At 33.5% G+C, this 17,384-nt stretch overlaps 3 protein-coding genes across 3 annotated transcripts; 1 reads left to right on the plus strand and 2 right to left on the minus strand.

Annotated features, from left to right (window-relative positions):
* On the minus strand, nucleotides 2,830-3,532 carry LOC105161453 (oleosin 1). The gene has a single exon (XM_011079144.2). The coding sequence runs from the start codon at nucleotides 3,452-3,454 to the stop codon at nucleotides 2,984-2,986; it is 471 nt and encodes a 156-aa protein (XP_011077446.1). The 5' UTR covers nucleotides 3,455-3,532; the 3' UTR covers nucleotides 2,830-2,983.
* On the plus strand, nucleotides 10,576-12,654 carry LOC105161454 (actin-depolymerizing factor 1-like). Its single transcript, XM_011079145.2, has 3 exons — nucleotides 10,576-10,735; nucleotides 11,796-12,061; nucleotides 12,198-12,654. Exons 1-3 carry the CDS (start codon nucleotides 10,631-10,633, stop codon nucleotides 12,346-12,348), a joined length of 522 nt encoding a protein of 173 aa, XP_011077447.1. The 5' UTR covers nucleotides 10,576-10,630; the 3' UTR covers nucleotides 12,349-12,654.
* LOC105161455 (short-chain dehydrogenase TIC 32, chloroplastic-like) lies at nucleotides 12,504-16,392 on the minus strand. Its single transcript, XM_011079146.2, has 8 exons — nucleotides 16,094-16,392; nucleotides 15,322-15,553; nucleotides 15,159-15,238; nucleotides 14,885-15,038; nucleotides 14,693-14,771; nucleotides 14,515-14,599; nucleotides 14,388-14,434; nucleotides 12,504-14,197 (listed from the first exon to the last, which is right to left on the minus strand). Exons 1-8 carry the CDS (start codon nucleotides 16,203-16,205, stop codon nucleotides 14,024-14,026), a joined length of 963 nt encoding a protein of 320 aa, XP_011077448.1. The 5' UTR covers nucleotides 16,206-16,392; the 3' UTR covers nucleotides 12,504-14,023.

The following is a 17,384-nucleotide window of genomic DNA, read 5'->3' on the forward strand; positions in this document are numbered from 1 at the left end:
GTTTTGGGGAACTGGTTCTTCCTGAATTTTCTGTTAAAACGAAAGGAGCGGCAACGAACGAAACTGAAAAGTTGTAGATGAGTTGAGTTTATATAAAAAGCATTTCTTGTGTTTTAAGTTTAAGAGAAGAAAAGTCGTGTTGGCATCGGAAGGAACGAGAACAAAGTGTGGGGGAGCGAAATGTAGAAGTAGATAGGGGTGAAATTGGTGGGTCAGAATTTTATTTTCTTTTTCCTTTTTTTTTTAATTTAAAGGGGCCCAGTCCATGTTTCCTGTCTTCATGCGCCACGTGGTGGGTGAATTAGCTGTGAACTTCCAGATCTGTTTTGGATAGACGTGTCTGGGCTTCTCTCCGGTATCGTCGCTCTGTTGTTTCCAGTTTCAGCTAAAAACGCTTCTTCAGTGTGTTTATGTGTCAACGTCACTTCGGATCCCAGTGATCTCATAAATAATTATGTTTTTTTAAAAGAAAAGGAGCAAAATGGAAGACTGTAACTGCATATATGTATGCACCTTACATAGGATTAAGACCAAATCACAACCAGTTTTTTAATGTTTAGCTCAATTATAAATATTTTTTTATTTAAAAATTATAAATATTTTTTAATATTTAATTAAATTATATATTTTTTTCAATGAAAGTTTAAAACTATTAACTTTACTTTCATTTTATTTTTTATTAAAAAATAAAAATCATAAAAAATCGAACGAAATAAATGAAAAACTAAAAATTATAAAACAATTATCCACATAGTTTATAAAAAAAAATGAAAAAGTTTTAAAACATAAGTAAGACTATGGAAGTGTTTGCAAAAAATTCTATGTTTAAAGAAGTTATTTTTGTAGAGAATGTTGAGAGTTGTAGTAGAATAAAAATGAGTGTTATTTGTACAAAAGTGAAAAAAATAAAAGTTATATTGTATGACATTTGAAAAAAAAAAAATCACTTCTAAAATATATTTTATGAAATTTGAAAAAAAAAAAATCACTTCTAAAATAAACTTAATCGATTAAAAATCATGTTGTCCCAATTAAAAAGATACTATTTTTACTTATTATTTCACTTGTTGTTTGTCTAGAATAATTATTTTTCACAAAAATGATAATTTTTATTTTGGTCAGTATATTTCATATTTAAATTTTAAAAAATATTGAAAATATATATTTTTATTAATTAATCAAATAATAATATGTGAACAAAATAATAGAATTAGATGACATAGCAAATATATATAAAAATTTCAAAATAATAAATATGTGAAAGTGTAAATTTAATTATTATTAAGTTATTCAAATTATTTAAAATTTTCAATATCAACTTTAAATATATAATTCTAAAAATAAATTAAAATGAATAAAGTTAAATTAAGATTATTATAATAAAGACATAGTAGTAAAAAATAAAGTTAGATTTATTTACAAAAAAGTAAAATCAGCTAAAAGTACCCTCCAACGTGCTTTTAGCTTTTGGCCTAAAAATGCTTTTCTTAGTCGTTTCAGAAGTAGAAATTGGCATTACAAACACTTCAAAAATGCTTTTTGGGAATCAAAATCTGAAATGCACTTTTCAAAAGTGCTGGCAAACACTCCCTATGTTTCATAGTACATATGGGCATTTCGATCAGTTCACCTAAACGTTGACGGAAACCTAACGAAAATGAACGGATTAAACTAATTGTTATGTGATAGTTGAAATTGAAAATCATAAAAGTATTGATATTTTTTCAACAATGAGAAGATACTTTTAATTACGGGGACTTGTTTTAATTTGCCCTAAGAATAAATAGAATAAATTAGACCTGACATTTCTTGAAGTTAAATTTAATTATACAAATAATTCATACTCTTTACAAATTTATGAATATACTTTTCGACATTGTAATTGTAATTTCTAGTATATTCCTATTCAAGTGATATTGACACGCCCACAAAGGAGTGCTTGTAATTTTGTAAAATATAAAAAATATTTATATAATTAAATCTGATACGATATCAATATATTTTACTAATAATTATACATTATACTTATATATATGGTATTATTTTATATAACTCCTTCAGCCCAAAAAAGATTTGCATATTCAAAAATTTTCAATTATTATGAGAGTACATATGTAATTACAGACTATATATACAGGAGACATATTAAAGTAATAAAACCAATGTGAAATTATTCTTCTTTATTTACGATACACACATTTTATAACCTCGAAACAAATTTGAGACTTGGCAAACATTAATTTTTAAAATTACAACTGTCCCCCAAATCCTTCAAAGAAAACACAGGCAGAATATCTAAAGTATTGCAGAGTGCGTCCACCTCGCCAATCCCAAATTGAATTCGCTGCCATCCAGCACCGTGCCCATGCATGCGTAATAGCTTGTTCATTACCATTCACTGTTGTGGCTGGGGGTTAAGGTTAAACATTGGCCCCACTCGTGATTGTAGATTCAAAATTCCGATCTCAATTCAGACAAACATAAACGTACACCGGACAAATATAATTCACCAACCTAGTTATTAATGTATAATTTAGGAAAAATAATCAATAACATTGTAGATGTAATACACGTACTTGTGATTGATTGGTTTGGATTTGACCAAACTTAATCCAGACAAGAATTTTTTCAATAGAATGGTGTCCCATGGCCAACTACTAATGTCACTTAAGCACAACTCCCTAATTAAACTATTCATACTAGATTAAACAAAAGTTAGATTAGGATTGGATGGTCAATGAATTTAATCGCCATAATGTCTGAACAGTACATTAATGTTTGAGTTCATTAGCAACACTTCTTATTGTGTGGCTAAGACCGGGAATTTCATGCTACCAAATGGATAATATACTTCATTACACGACAATATCATAGAAACAACAAATTAGAGAAATATCCATTGGAAACAGGAGAGAAATGATCACAAGATTAATGACGAAATGCAAAACAGAGAATGCAAAACTTGGGTTGATGTACTGATAATTTAAGCACTTGGAGCAGCGTCCTTAACTCTACTATGCAGGTATCCCCCGTACTCTCTCGCGTAGTCCTTCACTTGACCCGCCGTGTCAGCGATCCGTGTTCTCGCGTAATCCACTCGATCCGCGCCTGGCGGGTGGAACCCCCTGAAATACCTGTAAAGCCAGGAGACTGACGCCACGACGGCCACGCCGAACCCGAGGAAGGATAAGGAGCCGGCAATGGTGATGAAGATGAGAGTGCCGACGGGAACCCATATGGGGCTGGAGATGAGAATCAACGGCGCGAAGAAAATGAGGCCGAGGACGGTGGCGGTGAGGGTCAGGCCGGTGAGGAGGAGCAAAATGCCGCCGGAGATTACGAGGGTGGCGAGACCCACGAGCTGGGTTGAGTTTGGCGCGTGTTCTCTCAGCTTTTGTAGGAAGGAGCCGGTGGTTGTGGCGGGCCTTCTCGACGGATATTGGCGCTCAGCCATTGTGTGTGTGTTTGAGAGATAGAGAGAGAGACAAAGAGAGGGAGAGAGAGAAAGAGGGCGAGAAAGAGAGAGATTGGGAAGTTTAGATGATCGGAAAGGTAATGGAGGGAGTTGGAGGATGTGGTGACGCGTGTGGACGTTGGGTTTCATGCAGGATAACACGTGGGAGGGATGGAAGGGATTTGGAGTTTAGCCTCACCCTCCTCCTCTACATATATGAACTATTCTTTTGCAATATTTAGGTATCACTTTGGATCTATTCATTCATTTCTTTATTTATTCCCGTCCTGAATGTTAGCGTACAAGCTATTTTTTAATTGCTAGGCAAAGCATTGTGAAATGAAATATATATATATATATATACATATACGAATATAAATTTCCGGGTTAATAAATTATGTAATGTTAATATTATTTATTCATAACATTTGATTTTTTATTACAAAAATTCATATAAGTTGGTGGGACGAGAGACAATCATATGACTAGTCATAAAGTTGTTATCAAAATATAATTTAAAAGGAAAAAATCCATTAATATTGACGTTTATGTGATGAAATTAAATTTAATCGAACTAAAATTAATTTTATAGCAAAAATAATATACTCATTACATAATTTATCATTATTTTTTAAATTATACATCAAATACACTTTATTATGCCATTAATTTAAATTTGTCTTTGAACTTCCCAAAAACATAACAAGTAATCTGTTCAAAGTAGCGAATTTGGTGGGAGTAGGTAAGAATTTTGAACACTACAGTGAAAAACATCTCAAGTGTAGCGCCGAACTTGCGTGAATGGTTGGGCTGTCCAATTTGTGGGAAGGGGAGTTGAGTCCGAAACTGAAGGAACGTGTTTTCATACAACGGCCAGGCCCACTAACACTTTTCTCTCTATCTCGTCAATGGGAAATGATCCGGACGCCAATGACGGGTTGAATGTGGCCAACTTCAATTGACATTTGACACCCTATCCCTATGCCTATGTGTATGTGTGGTGATGCGCCAACTTTAGTACGTAACTTTCAGGACCAAGGAAAACAAATATTTCAAATCATAACCAATGATTATTTCAGACAATTTTTTTTATTAATATAAATTTCATTACATTTATCGAAAAAAAATTAATTGTTATATAAGGTTTTTTCTTTAATATTTATTAAGATATTGTTGAATTTTCATTAATATTGATCCACCAACACATTTTTAAAATTAATTTCAACTTTATAATACAGATATAGCTGATCACAATCATTACATAATACACTCACATAAAATAAATAGTTCTAATAACATTCAAACGAAAAAAAATTCAACACTTAATCACCAAACTACCACATCAACAATCCATTTTACTTGATTTGCTAGCAACATTTCCGATATGACATTTATGATGCATTAATTTTTAAGATCTAATTCACTTCACATCGTATCCCATCTCTATTTATTTTTTTTTTTTGAGAAAAACATTGTCCATTTTTTCTCTCCTCCTATAATGTTTTTTTTAATTATATTTTGATTGTTATGATCCCTACATACAAACTCAAATACTACTTCAATACATCAATTTTTATAAACTAATCAATATATTTGATGACCTCGAAATTTTTCATGGATTAAAAGTCCAAAAAGCACCATCCACTAGCCTAACTGGTGATCAATCGGCTAGTCTATCATCAAGGAGATAAGACTCACAAACTTACTTTATGTTTCACTAAACTAACAAGTTTAAGTGAAATAAATTTATTTCAGTTGAACACGTCATCATACAGTTGGACAGACCCATTATACAGCTTACCAACACATAAAGACACGTCATACTAAAAGATCTCATTTAGATTCGACAGATTGGATGACAGTCGAGCTGATGAACCATTAGCAACAACTTTCTAAAAATCTCAATAGACCTGACATGATTTGGTAAAATAATCATATCTTTTTTAATGTGTCTAAATCACAAATGATTTTTTTTTTCTTTTCTAGATGATAGCCAGAGGACTTTCCAATTTTATATAGCACTCAACAACAAATTCCCAAACTTGGCTCTACAAAAGGCTATAAATTGAACCACATAGTCATTCAGGGTATAAATTTTGATTACATCAATTCTCGCACTCAAACTTTCACTTATTCGCTCAATGTTCTATTGGTTTTTATGGTGTTTGAAGCTTACATTTTACACTCCACACGAATATATATAATTTCACAATCATTTTCATATTGATTCAAGTTTTTCTTTCATCTTTTTCAGTAATCTGTTATTAACTTAAGTATCGAAGTACTAATCTTTGTTTGCAGAATTAACCCTATTAATTTTTGGATTTATTTGAAAATCCTTTAACTCTTGATGCGTTTAATATTCAAAGTAAACAAATAAAAAAATTATTAATAATAATAAAGTACGTACCTACCCACATTTATAAAATTCAAATTCATCACTTAAGGGCTGCCCTCTATTTCTCAAAAGTTACTTTCGTCACTACATTTCTAATAAATAATCTACCAAATGTGTGGGGTTTAAACAGTAAATTAAAATAGGAAAGAGATAAGAGTGGAGAGTATCTAATTTTCTGCTGTTATGGAAAGTTGATGCAGAGAGATGGATGTTATATGCATTGATCAAGTGCACGTGATCTCTGAATTATTACAACTATGATGTTTGATAAATGCAGACCTAAAGAATCATAGTTACTGTTTCCAGTTATGAACCATTGCACAAAGTTGATGATGACGATGATTATTATGTATCCAATGGATTAATGGCACATGCTGCAGGAATAGCTATAGCTATATGTATATGTAGATGGCTACCCACTATGAATAAATAATTGATTGTGAAACATAATAAAGCATGGATATGAGTTGAAGATGTTACTGTCTTGTTCCGCACATTATTGTGTCTCATCTCATGGCCCCAATTTTCTTTTATTCATACAAGATTACACGTGTCATCAATCAGACTACCCCCACCTAGTACAATCCATCATCATTATTTTTTAACTTATGGTTTAATTATTATTTTTACACTCTTAAATTTATTAATTTCTTTTTTCTTAAATATATATATATATATATATTTTGAAGACGTGCACTGACGTAATCACAAAAAGAGAAATTGAAAGACTTGCAAATTGTTTCCACGTAAATATTTAAAAATTTGGTACCGAAATAATATTACGGGGTGTTTTTATGTGCACTGGTACCGAAAATAAAATGAATTTAATTAATTAAATAAAAGCTAATGTATGAAGCAATCTTGTTCAGTATTTCAAATTTGGATTGACAAAATATAAAGTAATGTATTACAAGTTACAACAGATGAGAATGCGAAAGGATGATCTTTGACTTGACTTCCCTATATAAAACCCACCAACCACATTTTCACTGCATAACCAAAATCCCCCAACCAAAATTTCTTTTGTCCTTTTTCCCCCACGCACATTCTCTGTGCAAAAAATGTCTCAAAGAGGTAACCGTCACCAGCGGCGGCCGTCGCAGGGCGTTTTCGTGATCCCGGACAACCTTTCAGCTCCTCTCCCTGAAGACACCGCTCCACCACCACCTGCTACTCAAGCTCCTCTTCCACCGCTGGAAAAGAGCGGTGGTGCTGGTGTTCATTTGCCGCCCCACCCACCGCCCAAGCCGGCGGAGGAAATGCCGGCCTCCGATCCTTGCTTCAAAGGATAAGCTTTTGAGCTTCTGTTTCTGCAAGTGTGGAATAAGATCAGTATAAGGTTCCTTCTAAAATGCAATGTTTTTTACTAGATCTTTGTTGAGTAAGAATAGTGTAAACTTCGAATATTCGAGTAATAGCGTAAAGTTTCAGCTTTAGCTTCGTGATTTCACCTTTCTTTCTTCTGCTGAATTCTATTTCGATTCATTCTTATTTTGATACTTCATTGCGGATAACTTCATTTGAATCGTTTCTGGGCTCCTGCACCGTCGGTTCTGCGAATCTTCATCATATTAGGTGATTTCAGGATCGTAAAAGCAATAATGTTTCTGGATCGGATCTGTTTGTTTCAGTTTTAAAACGTGTGGGAAAATCAATTTAGAGTTTCCGTATAAATTTTCTCAGCCGCACAGATGGAATTTATTTCGCAGATCTGCTTAATTAGCTTTTACTGATACACAATGAGGAGATTAAGAACAAGAAAAGAAAAGAAAAAGTTACAAATTCCAACTTTCTTTGAAAAAAGAAAGGTACTCAGAAGAATGAGTCTTTTTTGTGTATGTTCCCGAACAAATCCTTGTCCTTTTTGATTAGTACTGCAGTTAAAGCTATCATTACTTTGTTCTAATCCTTGAGAAAAGGGGAAAGAGGAGGAAGAAATAAGATAGGTGGTGATGTAGACAGGACTTTAGGACTTGACCTTCTGAAGTTATGAGGGGTACTGATTTTTGAAGTTTTGGTTGCTGGCCTGTGATCTCAAGGTTAGTTGTTACTTCAACGGCCAGAGGTTTGAATTTAAGAGCCAAAAGCCGGAATTGTTGGTCCTCTTTTCCAAGGCAGTTGGCCTTTCCAGATATATTTGATATCATACCTATTAAATTTTACGTTCTCCTTTTCTTAGTACAATAATTATGCTCACTATTTATGATAATATATTTTTCTTTTTATCAGTATTTATTATAATATCTAATGTATAACATTTTTAATTATAATATCTTCCAATAGAGTCCAGAACCTGTTAACATATATATATATATATATAATATTTCAATAACCTGTGAAATAATATGCTCTAACAGAAAAAATACTGAAAGGATTACCCATAAGTACCACATATTTGATTTTTATTTGAGAAAAAAAAAATGAATGAATCAACATAAAAGTGGTGAGGTTGAGTTTAAGAGATCGTGAGTTTGAATCCTTTAGATGTGGAGATGTTTAGTTTACTTTTTTAATAATAGTATGTGTACGTTGATTCTTTGTTTGTTTTGAAGCTGTTGAGTGATTAAAAATATTATTGTATTGTATACTGGATACTGTAATGGCATATTAGTTGCTTATGAAATATCAGTAAATTTTAAAGAAAAGAAAAAAAAAACAGAGATAAAAAAAAGGAATAAACATAATATATGGGCAGACCATTCACAATCAAATAAACAGGCCAAGCTTTGATTAAGCCCAATAGGAAGTACGGACTATTACATCAGACCCAATCAGCAATATTAGGGACCAAGTACCCGGCCTGATCTTACAATTCGACAATGAATTTATGGCGTTCTGTGTTTTTATCAACTCTTTTTATTTCAACGAATGATTTTCTTAGACAATCGCTTCTCTTTGTTTGAGTTGACTTACAGCTTTGTTTTTCACGAGTTGATCAATACTAAATTTTGCCATTTCGCTGCTTAGCTCTTATTCACCAAAAATATAAATAATTTTAGTTTTCAGAAATCGTAAATGTTGAATGCCCAGACAATTATTTATGTTATTTTACTAATAAAATCAATACACCAATGAAAAGTTAATGAGAATATTCTAAAAATTGACATCAAATTCTCTTTGACTAACGAGTAGACTGCAATCTGCAAACCATAATGTTCTTCATTTTCGGTACAAAAAACAAGAGAATTTATATGATTAAACTCATTTTTTCTCGAGGGTTTTAATTCTAAAATCATATATGCACGGAACCTCCAACGATATTATAAATAAACAGATTATTCTTTATAAAAAATAGCAAAAATATCTATATATTTTTTAAAATAAAATAATTTACCTCATTATACAAGAATGAATTATTTTATTTTAAAAAATAGACAAATAATTTATTTATTTATAATATCAATGTGGTAAATTGCATTAAAGGCCTTTATCATTGATGCAATAATAGTAATAACAATAATTAGTGAAAAGTAGTGATGTGGAATTAAAGATGCAGACCACTTTCTCCTTTGGAGTGTGCATACATTATACATTACACAGTCATACATTCGCCAACCAAACATGAAAAATTTAAAAGAAAAAAAAAAGAAAAAGAAAAGGAAAGGAGTGGAAAGTCATAATCAAGTAGCGTGGAATTGACGCAGGAATGTAGAGAGAGGAATCTCCAGTGGTCCCCACTCATCTCCTTCCATTATTATATTCTTATCCCTTTTATTTTACTCCTTTTCCTTTTCTTTCTTTTTTTTTTTAATAAATAAAACTTTTAATAAAATATGAAAAACTTAATTCATACCGCTCCTTAACATTCAGATTGACTTTGGGCCGAAAATACTCAGAATTTGTACGCCGTCAACGTTTCCGTCTACCCCTGGCTCGGCTGCCTCACTCCAGCCGACACATAGCTTGTGCTTAATTTACCAACTTTTTTTCTTTTTTTTTTTTAATGTATTAGGAGATATTCTCAAAAAATTTATATATCTTAATATATTGTGAATGAAACAATATTCTCTATTCTTTAATGATTTATTGACTGGTTACTTATTCAAAAACTATAATATTTTTTTATTTTTAATTATATTATAATTGTATAATTAATTTTCCAAGAATATAGTAAGGTTATGTCGAAATTTTATTTCCACAAGCTACTCACATTTGGTAAGTAGAATTATTAATGTTCCTTATTCTAATTTTTTTTTACATTTTATATCTTATTATAATGGAGTAAAATTTAGAGGGTGTTTGTGTGAACTTTTTATAAATATCTTATAAAATGCTACAGAGTGTTTGGTATATTTTTTTTAGAAAAAGAGCTTATAAATTTAAAAAATAAGATATTAAATACTTATAAGTTCTTTACAAAAAAAAGAATAAGAATTTACTTATTTATAAATTTTTCATTAGCAACATTTTATACATTTCATAAGTTGTTTTATCTAAATACATAATGAATTTATTTTTAAAATAAAATTTAATATTTTATAAATTCTATAAACATCTTATCAGACGTAAGATATTTTTTAAATAAATTTAGTCAAATATTCCATTAATCAAAGTTTAATTAAAAAACATGTTTGTTGGTGAAGTCATTTGATTAGATTTTAATTTAGTAGTGGAAAAAATTTACTGGAGGCCGAGCTGGGGTTGAGCCAGCTAGGGAGCTAAGCCGCTTTTTGTAATAAAGGTATGCGGCGTCACGTAATTGCTTTAAATGTATGTACGCTTGATAACAGCAAGCTGGGTACAAACGCCGTAAACAACTCCACCGTAGCCACTCGTTAATGGCAGGCGCTCTCTCTCTCTCTCTCTATAAAATCTCTCTCCTTCTGTTCTTTTACATAGTCTTTAGTTGGTCGCCTCGTTCTCTTCCTGAAGCTCCAGAAATGGTTTGTCTCTCTGCCTCCCTATTTTTCCAGATTTGCTCTCGCATTGCTTTTGATTCTACTATTGATTCAATCACTACTTGATCTGCGATTGATCTGATTTTGCTGTGTTTTATTCCTTTTATCTAAGTTGAAGTGATTGTTTGTGGCTTTGTTTGTTTGATTGATCGGTGGTTTGTATTGTGTATTGCGGGATAAGATCTGTTGTGTGCTGTTGTTTGTAGTTAAGTTGACGAACGCACACAATTTTGATTCCATATTTTGTTTTTGCAATCGTGATAAGATTTTTGCGTCAAGATTAAGCGAGTTGAGAACGCGTCATAGATGAAATTTGATTGATCTGACATTTCTCGTTATGATTCTGGTTTTACTGATTTCCAGATTATTCGTTCAGTTTTGGAAGTTTCTTGACTTCATCAGATGTTGATGAGTCCTTGGTGATGTTCAATAGTAGCAATTAAAGTTGATCATAAATTCAAATGTAGCTTTCACTCTCTTTTTCTTTTAAATCTTTTTCTTTGTGTCTCTGGATTGTTGCTTGACTTGGATACTTCTAATTCAGTTAGTTTGTGACTGAGCCCCATAGGAATATGGGGCATGAGTTAGTAGATGGTAGTCCAGTTCGGTTCCCTTTGCTGTTGTCGTGGAGGAATGTATGGAAAAATAGAGATAAGGTTTCAGCCAATTGCTTTCAAGCTCATTGAATGAAGTAAAATTTGAATTCTCTTTCTTTCTGTCTGAGGGGAATGAAGGAATGGAGTGTAAGCAGTGGTTATTTCATGATTGTACTTTCTTGTTGACTGAAGTAAGATTTTAGTTCTCCCCCTGTCGGTTATGGGGGGCATGAACAAGATGGAGGGTAAGCGGGGTTTATTTCACAATATTCATTTTATTTTGTTTTGTTTCGAGTTACTGATCTTAACTTTTCATGTTTCTGTTATTTGTTTATATGCAGAGTTCTTTGCTTTTGGTGTTACCATCTGATTCATCCCGTGATTGTTTCATGTCTCTGGAACTTTTCAATATTGTTATTTGAATGACATTTCTTATGATCGTGTTTTAGGCAAACGCAGCATCTGGGATGGCTGTGCATGATGACTGCAAGTTGAGGTTCTTGGAACTAAAGGCGAAAAGGACTTATCGTTTCATTATCTTTAAGATAGAGGAGAAACAGAAGCAGGTTGTTGTTGAAAAAGTTGGTGAGCCAACTCAAAGCTATGACGACTTCACCGCTAGTCTTCCTGTGGATGAATGTCGCTATGCAGTCTACGATTTTGACTTCGTGACTGCAGAGAATTGCCAGAAAAGCAGGATATTCTTCATTGCTTGGTACTATCAGTATCTTTAGTACCTATTATTTTCACAAAATTTAACATATCATGCTGCACTTATCATTGAACTAAATTCATTCCTCTCTATTCATGGAGACATGGTTTTATTTGCTTGTTTGCTTTTGCCATGTAAGGTCTCCTGACACTTCGCGGATCAGAAACAAGATGATTTACGCCAGCTCAAAGGACAGATTTAAGAGGGAGCTGGATGGAATCCAAGTTGAATTACAGGCAACTGATCCAACTGAAATGGGTCTTGATGTCATTAAGAGTCGTGCTAACTAAGTGAGAATTTGTAGGCCTTCTGCGGCAGAGTTGCTCTGTTGACCTTTACTTGAAAAAGAATGCCTATAATTTGTGGGATGGTAAACTTGGGTATGAGTAGGAACCAAGTACTTCCTATACCGTTCCTTATATTTTAAATGGAATTTGTGTGTCTGGTGTATGATGTTGTCTTTACTTTAGATATTATTCGTTTGGTGTTTCAGTTGTAGATTGATATCTACAAGCTAATATGCAACAATCCGGGAGGGGTTCAGACTCCCAGACTGCGTTGTTATTTAAATGGATACTTTTGATCCCTGGTCCTAATTTGGAGCGCAAACAGACGTTCTCGCTTTCTGGTTATCATTTGAGCAGTTTGTTAATATAAATGAAAGAGAAGTACAGAGTGTTCTTTCGTTCACATTGTTTCCATTCTGCTGGCTCTGGTATATGCCTACATATAGGATTATAAGAATGCCATTCATCTGAGTATAAATAATGTTGGAGACACAACTCGATTTTCTGCTTGACCTCTTTTTCTGTGGTCTGATATGAAAACCAACAGGGTCACTGGGTTGCAGGTGCCCTTGAAATCCTATGCCGTTACCATCATAATATATTCCTCAACATTAGTTAGTTCTATCAATTAATCAATTTATTCTGCTCCGAATTCACTGGGAACAGATTATCATCAGACTATCCTCCATTGTAAAATTGTGACTCGAGAAATGTTTCATTTCTAGACAGAAATAGTATATTTACTCAAAATTATACATCTGCCTCCTCCATGGAAAACAGGTTTTCTGAACACTCCTCTCTTGATTTTTTCTTCTCCACCTCAACTGACTTCAAATATTACCTGAGATTCTTGGCAAACAGGAAGTTTTTCTGTTTGAGGAATGATTTCCAGATTCTTGCGTACATTGCTTCAATGTCTCTTTCATCCGAGTTGGACCCTGCCACTTGGACAACATTGGAGGGGGCCTCATTTTCCCCGGCTTTACTTCACCCATCAGCCCGACTTCTACATCATCTCAATGTTCCTGTGAAGCGGGCTCCGCCACCATCATTGCAGCCGCTTCAGCCTGTGCGATCAAAGCTTTGGGCTTGTGGGGGGCTGACGACAAACAACAGCTCTGATAGAAATGCTTTTAGCAGGTTATGCATAGCGTTTTTCTTTTCAATCAACATTGATTTCATTTTAAATTTGATAGTCCATCCAATCCAAGCACTCGAAAACGAGATTTCTTGTAGTTGACACGCCTGTTGCTACACATTTTGGTTGTTCATTATCTGTAAGGAACAGCTCATCATTTTTGAGCAGCGCTTCTTGTTTGCATGAGCTATGTAGAAAATGGGAATTGCAAAAGCACATTATGTGATGGTCAGTAGGTAGTTGGAAATGATTGCATTAGTACAGTATCAATCTTTAGCCAACATAGATTAAGAACAACGAGAATATAAGCTGTAGTTACTTAAGCATTCAAGAGGATTGAGGCCATGAAAGATGAGCAGCCCCCTAAGTTTGGACATACCCCCAGAGAAATGTTTGAGATTACAAATAGCCTGTTATACCAACTACCTTAATTTCTGGGAAAAGCAAAACTAGGCTACCCTGTCTTTCTGCTATAGGTTCCTCATACACACACACATATAATAAGTAATTGAAAAACTTTCTGTAGGCAAAGCAAGAAATTTAAGCTTTTTCAGCTTCATCAACTAACTTGCAGCTGAAATCCCAGAGCCTCTTGGCTAAAACCTCACTTCTTGCAACTCTGCTGGGTTTGAACTTGTTGCAGTCCACGAAATACTTCCCCGATACACCTTTCAAGCCCGGGTGAAGGGCAATGTAGCACGTTGTGGCCGCACCCTGAAAAATCAATATCAAAGTTGAATGAAAATAGTCCTTCACTCACAACCTTAGTTGTGATGATGCATATCTCATAAAATGAATATAATTTAATTTAACCATGTTAAACAGATCAGGACAAGCAACACAGGGTGCATGTCTTTTCCTTTTTCGTTCTTTTTTGCATGAAAAAATGTTGAAAGATTGTAACCTGGTGGACATTCTTCCATAGGATAAATGTGCAGATCTTTAAAATTCCTGCATCAAAATCTTAATCAGTACACGGAAAAGAAAAGCATTCAAGAACTCTACATGCATGAGATTTTAGTATTGCTTACGCATCAGAAAACCAGAGTACTTAAAGAGATTTGTCATTATCAGTCCTGGATGCACCGAGTTCACAGTAATATTTATTCCCTCAGCCTGCAACCAGAGTTTTCGAAGAGGAGTTTGAATATAATTCTAGTCATTTTTTATTTATTTTTTAATTGAAAACAGAGGAGAAAGAAATGATACCTGCAACTGCCTGGAGAGCTCATTGGCATGCAAAATGTTAGCTAATTTGGATTGTCCATAAGCCTTCTTGTCATCATAACTGTTGCATTAATAATACAGAAGCAAATTGGTCGATGATAGAAAATACTCAGTGATATATGTCTTCTACTCTGATGTCATTGATCATTTACTGAGGGAGATTTAATGAGCTACCTGCTATTATCATTGATATGCTCAAATCGGATCCCTTCTTCATAAGTGTGGAGGTGTGCTACTGATGACAAATTTATTATTCTGCCCTCAATGCCGGTGGAGTTTGCCGTATCTTTCATCTTTTCAAGGAGTAGGTTAGTCAAGTAGAAGTGACCTGACAGCAACCATTGTAAGATTGAAGTTTAGGAAATTTCACAAGGCTTAGGATTGTAGAGGAATTTCAAGCAGCCAACAAAAGGTTGATGTATTGATACAGTTCTTGGCTCATATATACCGAGATGATTTGTAGCAAACTGCATCTCAATCCCATCCTCGGAGAGCTCATAAGGACAAAACATTATACCAGCATTGTTTCTGAAAAACAAAGGTGCATCCGCCCTGTAAGATTGACTCAATTAAGATTAGAAGATACTAATATTAATGTTTTTGACACTTACATTAAGATATTGAGAGGAAGATTGAGGGCAATGAAGTTATCGGCAAAGGCCTTGACTGATTTGAGCGAAGCAAGGTTGAGCTTAAGGACATCAACACGAGCGTTGTGGTTGTCCTTGAGAATCAGCTGCTTTGCATCGTTTGCAGTTTCCATGTTTCTTGCTGCAATAATAACATGCGCGTTTCTCAGTGCTAAAACTCTCGCTGTCTCCAAGCCAATCCCACTTGCTCCACCTACAATCCAGGAGTTTTCAGTTTGAATTTGTTTACGAAGATCGATAAATGTGCCTTGGTTTAGTAAAATACTTGCATAAACCTGTGAAGGGACAGATGAACAGATCCAGTTTAACTGATTCTTGCTCACCAAATTGAAATTCAAGCAGAGTTGTTGTAATTAAGGAATATTGCCTAAGTAAGTGTATTGGCTATTTCCGTCTGAGAATAAAACATCTGCCCCAACTAACACCATTAAAACAACACTGTTGTCTGGTGGTTTTCCGAGAAACAACGAAAAAAGGCATACCAACAACTAATAGAGACAGCAAATAATAAGACAGTAGATAATAGGCAAGAACAGGGACATTGTTGTGTGTGTATGTGTGTTTTTATTGTATATATGAATGTCCTATGATAAACCGATGAGTTTAAATGGTAGAACAAGTACAAATTGCAGGGTGTGAACCCATTAACATTAATTGTCTGCATGCATGCATTATAAATATATGATTCTGAATGAATTGTATGAATTTAGACAGAAAATAAAGAATGTATAACCTGTAATAATGGCAGTCAAATTGGTGGCATCAATCCCTTGAGTAACCTGCTCAGCAGTAGAAGCTGATCCAAAACCACTCGGGCCTGCTCTTCCTGTGATCAACCTAAACATTCTTGTGCAAATTTTCCTCGATCTTACCCCCAACTTTCTTTATTCTCCGCCAAAAGAAAACAAGAACACGCAGAGAGAGAGAGAGAGAGTGAGAGAGATGAGTTAAAGTAAGGGAAGAGGGAGAGAGAGAATGGAAGAAAGCATGAGAGTAAATGCAAAAGAGAGGATAGCATGCATGGATTGGGGCTTTGTTTGGAGGATTATAGCATTAAGTTTGGTGAATGAGGAGGACATTTAATGACAGTAAGTCCCTACAACAACTAAATTATAACTTCAACCACTCTTCAACCATCTTCTACTACTTACTCAAAACACCTTCATACAAGTAATTAATTCATGCTATTTAATTTCATTTAAGTTTGGCCATCACTCACATTATTACTAGTGTTTGCATCTGCTCATCCTCCTTTAACCTTTGTTGTAATTACAAGTAAATTATTACTTTCAAAAATTTTATTTAATAGTTCTGACATTTGTTTTCATAAAATAAATTTATGTTAGTCAAAATTCATGAAATTTGTTAGATGGAAACAAACATCATAAGTATTATTTGTAATTTTTTAAACTACAACAAATTTATGTGTAATTACATTAAATTTTAGGAAAAAACATTGTAATTATCCCTTATTTTAATGCATTGATATGTATCTCAAATAAATGCACATTCTATCAAGTTGATTGCAACCTCCAAATTTTGTGAACTTTGGTGCAAAGCATTAGCTACTTTTGGATGTAAAATTTGTTGAAAAAAATTTCTTAATACATTTTAATGTATGAAAAATAAAATAAAAACAAACCATGATATATAATAAAGAAAAAAAAAGAAGGAATACAAAAAGAATTTCTTAAAATATGTTACAGGTTATCTATTAATTAATACCAAAATAAAATATTTTGATATATTTCTTGAATAAATACTCAAAACTGTTAAGGCATTGTTTGCAAATAATAGAAAACAACTTTTATTTATTTATTTATTTATTGAAAAAGATTAACTTTCATCCCAACATCAAACACAACAGGTTAAAAGCATAAAAGATAGAGCGAGGTGGGTCCTACCCCTCCGTAAGCACTGTACCATTCCCACCTAAAACTAGAGCCACATGATTTGCCTCCCTACCCCCCACCCATAAACCATAACCTCAAATGTTGCTTTTGCTCAATGCACGTTCTTAGGGT

The sequence above is a fragment of the Sesamum indicum genome, linkage group LG5 (genome assembly GCF_000512975.1).
Source record: "Sesamum indicum cultivar Zhongzhi No. 13 linkage group LG5, S_indicum_v1.0, whole genome shotgun sequence".
NCBI classification, from domain to species: domain Eukaryota; kingdom Viridiplantae; phylum Streptophyta; class Magnoliopsida; order Lamiales; family Pedaliaceae; genus Sesamum; species Sesamum indicum.